Raw genomic sequence first — 12,494 nt, 5'->3', positions numbered from 1 at the left:
AGCACAAAATTCACCAAGACATTAAAATAAAACACCAATGGGCAGTCTTGGATGTTCCATCCAATTGTTGCTTTAGTTCTTTTTTCCACAGGATTATTCAAGAGGATAAAAAAAAAAAAAAGCCAATTCTACTCCTGCCAATTTTATCCTAAGTAGATTTGGCATTGTAAAGCTAACACACCCTGAGCATTTTTTTTTTCTTTCAGGTCCCTGTGGGCTAGTGCCTGACATTTGTGTTAAAAATGACATTACTCAATTGGTCAAATGTTTGAACATTATCTACCTTTTGGTTATAATAAAGAAATACTGGATATCCCAGCATCATGTAACATGTAAAGAATAATAATCAGAGGCAGACAGTTATTTTCTGAAAAGTGTGTAATGAAGTCATTATTTTAAATTATGTGGCAAATGCGGTTATTTTGATATTTTTTAATCAGTCTCTGTGGCTAGTAATAAAGACTATTGTAACCGTATTCGAGGTTACTTATATTATCATATATTGTAGAAGGTCAATTGATGGTGAAGCAGACACCGAACAATGTCCCCATTAAGCTGATTTCATGGATATTTTCATCTCCTGGCCATATGGGTTTGGAATTACCTTAGGGATTTTTTTTTTTTTTTTAAAGAAGGAAGTGAACAGATGAATGATAACTATTTTATTACTCAACATAGCTTGTGTTTGTGGGAGACAAAGTTCATCAATTTGTTTTAAAGAAAAACAAGAGTGTGCCAAATGTAATTTGTTGAGGGCTCAAGAATTGTGAAATTATCCCTAACTGAAGTTTGTCATTTCTGCAGGTAATCGCTCTAGCAGATGCAGTAGAGGAAAACCAAGACAATCTGTTCCAGTCATTCACCAAGCTGAGAAGTGCCACCCAGCTGGTGATTCTGCTGATTGGGCTGTGGCAGAAGCTTAGTCCTGACCAGGTTGCTATTCTGGAAGCAGCATTTCTGCCACTGCAGCAGGACACTCAAGAATTGGTAAGGACCCACAAGCCTGCAGTGGTAACAGCCATCATTATTGAAAAGAGTGTGGTTTTGGGAAGATCTCACATGGCTATCATGTTTTCTAAGGTATCAGATGGAGGCTTTTTTTTTTTTTTTTAACCGAGATCCTGTTTTTCTTTTCTTTAAACCATAATAAAAATGTCAAATAAAGGCTTTTTTTTCTAGAGCTATTTTAAAAATAGGTATATAGTCCATTTTTATGTGGTATTCAGTCTATTTTTTATGTGCTCTTCAATCACTTAGAAGCCAGGGAAATAGTCATTTGACTGCCTGAGTGATGGCAGTAAACCTTCAGATTAGCTAATCCTTTCCTTTTCCACCAGAGAAAACAGTTCAGCCATTTTAATTTGCTCAATGTTCTTAAATTTAAGTGTTACTTCAAGGGTTAGGGAGAGCTGAGATAGCCTTGTTAAATGACAGGAATATTTTGTTACATTTATATAGTTCTTTGTATATAGTGTATAAACTCCTTTACTCTTGACCCTTTGAGTAGGCAGTTGAGAACCAAACAGGGGAAAATGAGGGTTCATATTTGGAGTTTTTGGTGAAAGATTATATGAGTAAAAACATCTTAGAGCCCTTGAATTTTAGAGCTTTATATGACTACCAGGTGTCATTTTTGGGGAACTTTTTGCATGCTTTTATATACAAAGAAATAATATACTTCTTGGAAATTAGAGACCCCTGGACTTATTTTCTGTATTGGAGGAAACCATTTCAAGAAAAAAGTCATTTCAAATCCATTTTTAAGCACAACTATGAGAACATAGGACTAAAAATAATAGTACTAAAACTAACATTTTTGAGTGCTTACTAGGTAGGCACTAGGTGGTATTTTAAGTGTTTCACAAGGATTATCTCATTTAATCTTAAACATGGCCAAAGGTAAGGTAGTTAAGGTACTGTTTTCATCCCCATTTTATATATGAAAAAATTTAGGCTTTGAGAGTTAAGTACCTTTTGGAAACTAGTGGGTGGTAGAGCCAGGATTTGGGCCCAGGTCTGGCTGCTTTCAAAGCATATATTTTTAACCAATACACTGTATTTTAGCAAACGAAGTCATGAACAAGATTTTGAAAATCACAGGCTTTGTCAGTTGAATGTAATTTTCTAAGGATTGTCAGATGAAAAAAAAATCAAACTATATTTTATGTCCTAAACAAAATACTAATAAATAAATTGCAAAAAAAATTTAGAGTACACCTTTTTCTTAGATTGAGAAAATAAAATTACTGCTAAAATTGATTTTTGAGACGCTAGGAATAGGGACATTGTAGTAATAGAAAACAATACAATTAGGAGTGTATTAGCAAGAATGATAACTATGAACTCAGATTTAGCAGTCAGAAAGACGTGGGTGGCCTCAGTTCCTGGTTCCACCACTTGATGCTAAAATCCTTCTGATCAGGTTTTCTAGCTGTTCTAAATCTCTACTTCTTTAGCTCTAAGCTGGAAGCAATAATAGGACCTATGCAATATTGAATAAGAATTAAATGAGATAATGGAATAGAGTGGAATTATATCTTACTCATTTTTATTTTCTCAGCATCTGGCACAATGCCTGACCATAGCACAGTCAATATTTGTTGGGTGAATGACTGGAGAGAAGGGTGAAAGCTAATAAGAGCTGACTTGGCAGAACAGAGGTAGTAGATATAATCTGGAGCATGAAGGATCAGGGCAGGGCCAGCTGTATAACTTACAGGGCCCAGTGCAAAATGAAAATGTAGATCCCCTGTTCAAAAAAGTACAGAAAAGTGCTAAAGTGTTGTTAAAACAGATACTAAAACAAAGCTTTTTACTTTCTGCCATCTCTCTCTCATCATGGTGCTTTCTTTGCTATTTTATGTTGTTCTTAATGAAGAAAAATTAAAAATTTAAGTTGTTAGCATGAATTTTACCCTCAATCTGTAGAGTGTGCAATGCCAGTTTTAATACAAATATAAGAGCATTGACCCTATATGCAGAATCACCAAAATTATGTAATTTGTATTTTGTAGCTCATACGTGCATATGTATTTTGTTCTTAAAGAACTTGTGAATCACTGCACAAAATTAACTGTTTTTATTTCACTTCTTGATATGCACACATCTACCAACACTTGCCACCTTCAGCTTACTGATGAGTAAGGAAGGAGAGAAAGGACAAGGAGCTCTGTGTTACTCTATTTCCCCTTCTTTCTGTTACCATTTTCAGTGTAATAGTTGGATAATACAGGGAAGGAACAGGAGTGTAATGGACTGCCTTGGTCATTCCTGTTTCTTTCTTCATTCAAAACAAGTTTTGGTGCAAATGAAAAGCCTTGAAGGGCTGTCAGTGCCTCACTGAATCAGTCTAGATGTAACGTGCCCTCCTTGTACTTGCTTTGAGTCTCCCTGACTCCCACTCATTCAGGGGCCATGGAATTCTAAGCTTATGGGGCAGAAAGGGAGAAGGCCACGCATGTCGGGCATGTCTTCCCTTCTCACACACACTTCACTGTCCCATCGGACTTCACTTACAAAACACAAGTTCAAAGAATTTCAAGATGGCGACGGCAAAGCATTAAATCAAGTGTGGGGCCCTTCTTAACGTGGGGCCCTGTGCGACCGCACAGCTCACATGCTCCTGAAGCGTGGTTAGACCCAGAGGAAGAATTTCCTTGAAATAAAGGTTCTCAAATGTAGGGATTGAGTCCCCAGAGAGATTGTGGTATTTCCGAATCTAGAGATCTTTAAAAACAGCCTCATTCTGCTCGGAGTATGTAGTATGTTCATCCCTGTAGACAGGTGAATGGACGAGGCATCTTTTCAAAGCTTCTTTCTGCCCTACCACCGGGTTCTCTGCTGTCATACCTCCCAAAGCAGGGTGGGGAAAATTCTTTCAACTTTCTTCTGAATGTGGTGAGATTAGAAGGTGTGTATACTCGTTATGTCCATCGAAGTCATTAATGAGACAGGACATTTGATAAAAACATAACTTGGAGAAGAATGAATCAAGAAAGACATTTTAATACTGCTTGTTATGCTCTTCATCTTTAATTAGGTTGTGGTATTCACTTTGGACTTATACTGTTGAGACAGCTTATATATCTGGGGAAAAAAGGAATCTTTTTTCATTCTTTAAGACGTACGCATGCAGTATGTGGTTTTGACATGCTAGTTCACAATCCCCCACATTATGCCTTTAGACCTCACAAATAAATGTTATGTGATGGGTATCCCACTGAGATGTGAAAATGAAATATGCAAACCTGAAATAACTTGGAGGGAGGGTGAGGCGGGGAAGAAAGGAGTCTCTGACCAGAATGTTGAAAATATATCCCATATTGAAGTTATTATGATACCACAAAAATCTGAATGTAATTTAGATGGTTTGGTTGAAAGTGGATGGCAGAGTACATGTGTGAGGGGGAGAACTTCAGACATGTGGACAACATTTTCAGAAGAGACTCTCAGTTCAAGGTCAGATGTCCCCGCAAGTATTGAAAAGTGGAAGAAAGTACTCAGAAGAGGTTTTATTTATGTTTCAAATAGCACTGCCTAATGGTTTGTTGTATTGTTATTGAGATAGCATGTGTCACAAAGGCAGGCAAAATGCCCTAGTTCCCTCTGGAATATTTTCTTACTGACATCGGATTCACAAAGCAAAAATATTTATAATTTATTATTACTAATGAAAAGGAACGTTCTTCACACTATATTATCAGTAGTTTTTTAAAAAAAAAAATACCATCTCATTTGGAACAGAATTCATCATTGTTTTCTTTGATCTGTTTCTTTAGTGATGCTTTTCTGTTTTTGCCACTTCTCATAACTGTTTTGGGGCAAATAAACACTGGTATTGTGGAATATTACACGTGACTTTTCCAAGGTGCTGAAAGTTATATATGCCAAATGTGTTTTTTTTAGGGATACTTCCCTTCACTTTAAGAAAGACATTAAGTGTTTTCTTTGTCATCTCCAAAAAGAGCTCTTAAACTCAGTTCCATCAGTGGATTTGATAATAAATATGATATTGTCCCTGCCATCTTCCTGTCATGATAGAGAAGTTTTGCCCCAAGTAGTGTTTTCTCTCAGAGTACCTGATGCGTCAATTCTAAAATGAATTGTTTTCTTACTTTCAGGTTAGGGGCTGAGGAGATTTCAGAGTATTCGCAATGCAGAATTTAAACATGTATCTGCTGACCCTTTATCTGTTTGAAGCTCTATGGAAAATATTATCTCTACTTAGGTCAGTGAGGGCTGGGTTACTGGTTTGAGTCTGAGAGAGTGTTTAATTGTGATAGTACATATATCTCCCTTTCATGATGTTGTATAAAAGCCAAAAGCTGCAAAACTATACATACCTCAGGATTGACTTGAAGTCTTATCCAGTCATTTATGCATTCAATGAATATTTATTAAGCATCTGCTGTGTTTCAGGCAGTGTTGTAGGCTTTCAGCATATTTCAATAAACAAAACAGAGTTGGATCCCATCCTTTTGGATTTACATCAACATTTTAAGCAGATTCCAGTCACATTTAGCCATAAACATATTGGCTGTCTGATATGTTAGCTACTTGCCAAATGTGGCTATTTAAGTTGAAATTTTCATAAATTAAAGTGAAATAAAATTTCAGTTCCTCAATTTCACTAGCTATATTTCAACTGCTCAATAGCCACATGTGGCTACCATTAGTGGCTACCACGTTGGAAAGTGCAGATATAGAACATTTTCTTCACCACAATAATTTCTATTGCATAGTACTCTCCATCATTAAAAGAGAAAGGGTTTTGTCAATTGGGTTGACAACTCAAGCACATATTAACAAATTAATGAGAGAAGGGTAGGACGCTGACATTAAGTTATGCCACCGTGTTTGCTTTAGCAGCCCTTATTCCTGATATTCTGGTATCATCTTCCTGGTCACATGTGGAATAACCAGGCTTTCTCCAAGGAGATGAATGCATCTACACAAAAGGGAGGCAATAAGCTGGTGCAAGTGCTGCTATTCCCCCTTCACATGACCTTGGTAGACATTATAATCATCCCAGATTCTTTCCTGTTGAGCTGGCAACATGACCTCAGAATCCTTTTGAATACAGCATTCTAGGTAGTCACTATCACTTGCAGTTGGTATGTGGATGAATCCTCTTTGCTCTTCCTGATCTCTGTACAGATCTGCTTCTCATTTTCTTAGCAAACAGCTTAGATGACCAAGATTCTTTCACATAAAGTCCAGAAGATGGCAAGAGAGCAAAGAGGAACAATATTGTTATTTCCAAATGGGCTTTCTATGACTTCTGCTCTAAATGTTCACTTATGTTCCACCTGACTCCAGAGGAATCTCTAAGGAAAAGAGCAACAGTGTGCTGGTTTGGAGACCTACGTACACGCAGTCCTAGAGTTAGAAGGAGTATTATTGGCACATTGTATAGCATTTTGCCTTACTTTTTCTTTTCTTTAAAAGTGCATTTCGTATCTTTAGTAGATGTTATCTACTGTTTGAAAAAGAAAAGCTTTATTGTGCTCTTAAGAGTTTAACAGTTACCTTCCCTAGTATTGAACTTTCAAATCCCCTGAGAAAGTTAAGGTGGAAACTTACATCAGTGAGGGGAGGAGATTTGGACTTTCAGCCCTAGTTTTTGATTGATTATTCCTTTGACAAACTGATATGGAAGGAGAAACTTATTTTTAATATGTTCAACATGGTTCATGTGAGAAAACAGATGTTTATAATAGGAAATTCTATTGTGTGGAGAGACTTATCAAGGCTCACTTACAAGGCTTGAAGGCTTCTACGTCACAGGTCAGGTTTGATATAAGGGCCATTGTGCCTCCTGTCTGGATTGAGTGATGACTGAGATGGCTAATCGTTGCTGTTATTAACGACCTCTTCTTGAAAGGCAAACAAAAGGAGTAAGTCTGGTGTCAGTATCAAGTCTGCCTTTATGACTGTTAAAGTATCATCACAATCACAAACTGTCTACGGGAACATAGTGGAGGAAGTAAATATTTTGGTAACCCCCCTGATTTTAGCCAACAAGATAAACATGAAAGAATTAGTTTCATGTTCATAATGGCCACATACTCTGTGTCGTTGCTAGTTACATGCAACTGCTGTTCTGTAATGGTAGGGTTTTCTACTTTACCAGTATTGAGTATAACATATATCAGAGCCTTCTGATGACTTGCTTGCTGTTTTAAAAATTGGAATACATCAGAATAGCAGCCAAGTAGAATACAATATACAAGTGGTGATGTGTAATTTTTTAAACTTCTCTTAAGTATATCAGATACGGGGGCGCCTGGGTGGCTCAGTCATTAAGCGTCTGCCTTCGGCTCAGGTCATGATCTCAGGGTCCTGGGATCGAGCCCCGTGTCGGGCTCCCTGCTCCGCGGGAAGCCTGCTTCTCCCTCTCCCGCTCCCCCTGCTTGTGTTCCCTCTCTCACTGTGTCTCTGTCAAATAAATAAATAAAATCTTAAAAAAAAAGTATATCAGATATGAAACAGTACTTTAATGGATACATTTAATATTATTTATACATTCAAGAATAGAGATACTAAATAAATGAACAAAGAATTGATTAATTGAAGCTTCACTCTCACCGTATGCCACCCCAAAACCTTTGTGAAGCAAGGTGTGGTTTAAATATAAATAACTAAATAAGTGAATTCACACAACCACAGTGAGGAAAATAATGATGATCATCATCCTCATAATGCCCACTGATTTGATCCTGGCTAAAAGTGTATTTTTTTTTAAAGATTTTATTTATTTATTTATTTATTTGAGAGAGAGAGAGAACACAAGCAGGATGAGCAGCAGTGGGAGAGGGAGAAGCAGGCTCCCAGCTGAGCAGGGAGCCCGATGATGCGGGGCCCCGATCCCAAGACCCTGAGATCATGACCTGAGCCACCCAGGTGCCCCAGAAGTGTATTTATATTAATTTGATTTCCTTAAAATACCTTTACCCAACTTAGTTTGAATTCACTAATTACAAAGCGATGAGTTTGACGCCTGGGACATCGCATTGTTTTAGAAAGGTACACGTGGAAATTGGGGTCTCTTTCCTCTAAAACCAGTGCTCCCTCCGTGCGGTAGCCACACACAGAGCTGCAGTCTTCGTTGGTCACTCTGGCCTGCTGTTGTTCATTTGGAAATGTCTCTCAGAAACCCCCTTGGCTTGCATCCTTGTTATTCTGCCTGGCTTTCTGTGGTGGCATTTGAAGTAGCCTTTCTGCTCATGTCTCTGCATTGGTATGCCCTGTACATCACTGCTGGACTCAGCCCACCGCTCTCTTGTCACACATCTGCTTACATACTTTCTGTGGCTCTCTTTGCTCCTGGTTCAGTTTGGACTCCAGTGCCAGGTACTCAGGACTTCCAGTCGCTGGGCACCATCATATCTTCTCAGAATCCGTTTGTGTGACTCCCCAGCTTTCCTATTTCGTTCTGGGAAATCTGACTTTCCCGGGTATACAGCTTCTTTGCATCAGGCCACGGCTAATAGTGTTTTTTTCTTCACCTAACATAGTGTCCTCTGTTTACCCCTCTGTCCACCCTCTTTTAGAGGAAGATCAATTCTCTTTCCCTCCTTATTTATTCTGGCTTCCATTCTCTTGTGAATGTCACTTGGGGCTGTGACATAATTTAGCTCTCATTATATATTCTGAAATTGTCAATGTGCTTATCTTGTATTCTTTTTCTTTTTTAAGATTTATTTATTTATTTTAGAGAGAGTGTGTGCATGAGTGGGGGGGAAGGGCAGAGGGGGAGAGAGAGAGAGAGAATCTCAAGCAGACTCCACTGAGCATGGAGCCCAAAGCAGGGCTCGATCTCACGATCATCAGGTCACGACCTGAGCCGAAACTAAGAGTCGGTTGCTTAACCAGACTGCACCACGGAGGCTCCCCACTTGTCTTGTATTCTAATAAATGTAAGGACAGATTCTTCTACATCCCTATAGAATTAAAAGCTTAAATTAAGCATATAGTTGGATATATGTATCTAGGGATTGCTTGATACCCCATTTATTTCCATAGTGTTCCACACAATTGCAGATTCTCCTCAAACAACTGTATAGTTTTATTAAAAAAGGAAGCATTCTCCTTCCATTTTTCACCACCCCCATTTTTGCAAGCAACCTCAAATATTTTTGGGTTCTGTAACAGTGAAACCTGATCTCTCCTGCATGGATGGTAAAAGATATAGATAAATTGATAGCCAGACCACCACACATGTATATATTTATACATATATTCATTCACATGTCCTATAATTCAAACCAGTAAATACAGAAATTTTTAATTGTACCAGTGATGAATATATGCAAGTGAAAACAATCATTACGTACACCTCACCTATATTGATTTAGTCAAACTTGATAATAAATAGTGCTGAGAGACATGAAGTAAAATAGACATACCCACATATTTCTGAAGCTATAGGCTTTCCAGAGGGTCGTGGGTCTCTAGGAAAAGGCGGAGTCACAAAACAAATCTAACACTTGGTACCACTAAGCTAAGTTAATGCACTGAAAGTAGTAAACTAAAATCCATTTGGTACCATGTTTATTTTTATAATTATGAAATACTGAAAGCAACCTACATGCTAACAGTTGGAAAATACAAACTGTGGTATATCAGTTGAATAGAATACTGTGTCAGACTGGGGTTCAGATACTTTTTTCTTTTTTAGCAAATACTTAACTAGCTCTACATCCTTAAGCAAATTATGAAACTGTCTAAGCATTGGCTTCCTTATCTGTACAGTGGTGAACTAGACCAGACCCTAAGGACTCGCTCTGCTTTGAAGAGAGGTGAGAATGGCCATTCAGATTTTATTTCAGCTTGCTTTCACTTTATATTCCTACTGAACCAGTAAACAAATGGTACAGAGGAAGAACATGAGATGAAGAAAGTGAGCGAACTCGGCTCTCTAGTGCCTTTCTCATGAAGGCATGCCCAGAGTTTGATAGAAAACACAGTTTGTGCAGGGCAAGGACTCTGCCAGTTCCGAGGTGTTTAGAACCAGAGGCTCGGTGCCCCTCCCACAGTTAGGCTGGGAGCGGGGCCCCGTCAGCCTCTGCGGAGCTGTCGCACATGGAGTGTCTTGTTGCATCGCAGGTATATCCTTTCTGGTACTGCCTTCTCTGTATTGCATAATTAGGTTGGGCTGTAGCCTACTACAAATGATTGACTGAAACACTAAACATTTAATGAAAAAAATACATACCAAGGTTTTTCTTCCTGAAGAAGACATAATCCAAATTCTATTTTTCACACAAAGTAACTGAAAATTACTTTGCTTGTTTGGTCTCAGTGAAGTGGACCACATACTGAGCCTCCCTTGGGTGTCTCCATCATCATTTTCAGATTCAGGGTTTTGATGTTTAGTTATGTATACTGACCAAAATACTACTACTACTATACGTACAGAGGTGCTAAACCATGTTTTAAAAAGTTGCATTACAAGGATGCCTGGGTGGCTAAGTTGGTTAAGCGTCTGCTTTGGCTCAGGTCATGATCCCGGAGTCCTGGGATCGAGCCCCGCATCTGGGGGGTGGCGGGGGGGGGGGTTCCCTGCTCAGCAGGGAGTCTGCTTCTCTCTCTGCCCCGCACCCCGCTCGTGCTCTTCCTCTCTGTCTCTCTAATAAATAAATAAAATCTTAAAAAAAAATTGCATTACATCTGTGACCTCATTCGGGAACTACTTGTCAAAGTGTGCAGGCGTTATGAGAATACCCCTTTATATACCTCTTAGGATTCCTGTAAGGACTAATTGAGATAGTATGCATAAAATACCAAATGTGGAGCCGGGAATATGATGATCATCTAAGAATTATTAGCTATTAATACTACTACTGGTTTTCAACAATAAGGTGCTATAAGTTGCAGCATTATTTTATAGACCACTTAGAAAAAAAAAACACTGTCAGGGCGCCTGGGTGGCTCAGTTGGTTAAGCGACTGCCTTCGGCTCAGGTCATGATCCTGGAGTCTTGGGATCGAGTCCCGCATCGGGCTCCCTGCTCGGCAGGGAGTCTGCTTCTCCCTCTGACCCTCCTCCCTCTCATGCTCTCTGTCTCTCATTCTCTCTCTCTCAAATAAATAAATAAAATCTTTAAAAAAAAAAAAAGAAAAGAAAAAAAAACACTGTCAATTAAACTATGACACAGTGTTTTTGGTCACATAAGGTTTTTTTTTTTAAGATTTTATTTATTTATTTGACAGAGAGAGACAGTGAGAGAGGGAACACAAGCAGGGGGAGTGGGAGAGGGAGAAGCAGGCTTCCCGCGGAGCAGGGAGCCCGATGTGGGGCTCGATCCCAGGACCCTGGGATCATGACCTGAGCCGAAGGCAGACGCTTAACGACTGAGCCACCCAGACACCCCTCATGTAAGGTTTTTAATAAGTATTGAAGGAGCTCTTTTAGACTTCAGACATATATTTTATTATCGATTACTCTCGTGTCTGAATCAGGCAACATAAATTGGTTAAAGTGTTCTTGACACTTCTTCACATTCAAAATTCGATTCTCTTAACTCATCTTTCAACTCTACATGTCATTGCTATCCACGTTTTTCCACGTGGGATTGTCCTATGTGCCATGTGTGTGACCTGTGTGCCACGAAGAGGTTTTTTTTTTTTTTTTTAAAGATTTTGTTTATTTGACAGAGAGAGACACACAGCGAGAGCAGGAACACAAGCAGGGGGAGTGGGAGAGGGAGAAGCAGGCTTCCCGCTGAGCAGGGAGCCCGATGCGGGGCTTGATCCCAGGACCCTGAGATCATGACCTGAGCTGAAGGCAGACGCTTAACGACTGAGCCCCCCAGGCGCCCACGAAGAGGCTTGTTGATGCAGCATTTCAGAGCGTGCCACTATTGCCTTCCTGATTTTTTTCGGAGCCTCTTATATCCATTTTAAATACTTTCCTTTTTGACTAAGCTCAAAGCTTTATTTTTTGCCCTCAGTTGAATCAGATGTTGCTGAAAGTTAAGTAGCTTCCATCCAGAGTTAACAGGAAATTTTAGGCAAATTGATGTTTATTGCTTGAACAGTAGCTCTGTGTGATACATTAATTAATCAAACCACATCTCTTCCAGGGATTTGATACTTTCTCCTACTTCAGTTGTATTCCTTGGCATAGGATGGTAACCTGAGTGCATGTATCTCAGTAACAAAACAACAGATTTCTTCTTTTTTTTGTATTGCCTTGTTCCTCTCCTAATCATCCCTTACTTTTTTTTTTTTAATTTTTTTTATTGTTACGTTAATCCCCATACATTACATCATTAGTTTTAGATATAGTGTTCCATGATTCATTGTTTGTGCATAACACCCAGTGCTCCATGCAGAACGTGCCCTCCTCAATACCCATCACCAGGCCACCCCATCCTCCCACCCCCCTCCCCTCTAGAACCCTCAGTTTGTTTTTCAGAGTCCATCGTCTCTCATGGTTCCTCTCCCCCTCCGATTTCCCCCCCTTCATTCTTCCCCTCCTGCTACATTCTT

At 39.2% G+C, this 12,494-nt stretch overlaps 1 protein-coding gene across 3 annotated transcripts in view; it reads left to right on the top strand.

Moving 5' to 3' along the window:
* BBS9 (Bardet-Biedl syndrome 9) overlaps nt 1-12,494 on the top strand; it is a 448,772-nt gene that overhangs the window by 350,739 nt on the left and 85,539 nt on the right. For all 3 annotated transcript variants that reach the window (XM_032401801.1, XM_032401802.1, XM_032401803.1), the window contains one exon: nt 805-987. In XM_032401801.1, coding sequence (XP_032257692.1) covers nt 805-987 — 183 coding nt within the window. The remainder of the gene's footprint in view (nt 1-804; nt 988-12,494) is intronic.

The sequence above is a fragment of the Phoca vitulina genome, unplaced genomic scaffold, assembly GCF_004348235.1.
Source record: "Phoca vitulina isolate PV1807 unplaced genomic scaffold, GSC_HSeal_1.0 scaffold4, whole genome shotgun sequence".
Classification (NCBI taxonomy): domain Eukaryota; kingdom Metazoa; phylum Chordata; class Mammalia; order Carnivora; family Phocidae; genus Phoca; species Phoca vitulina.
Note: the sequence above shows the minus strand (reverse complement) of the source record. Positions and strands in the feature narration are given on the sequence as shown.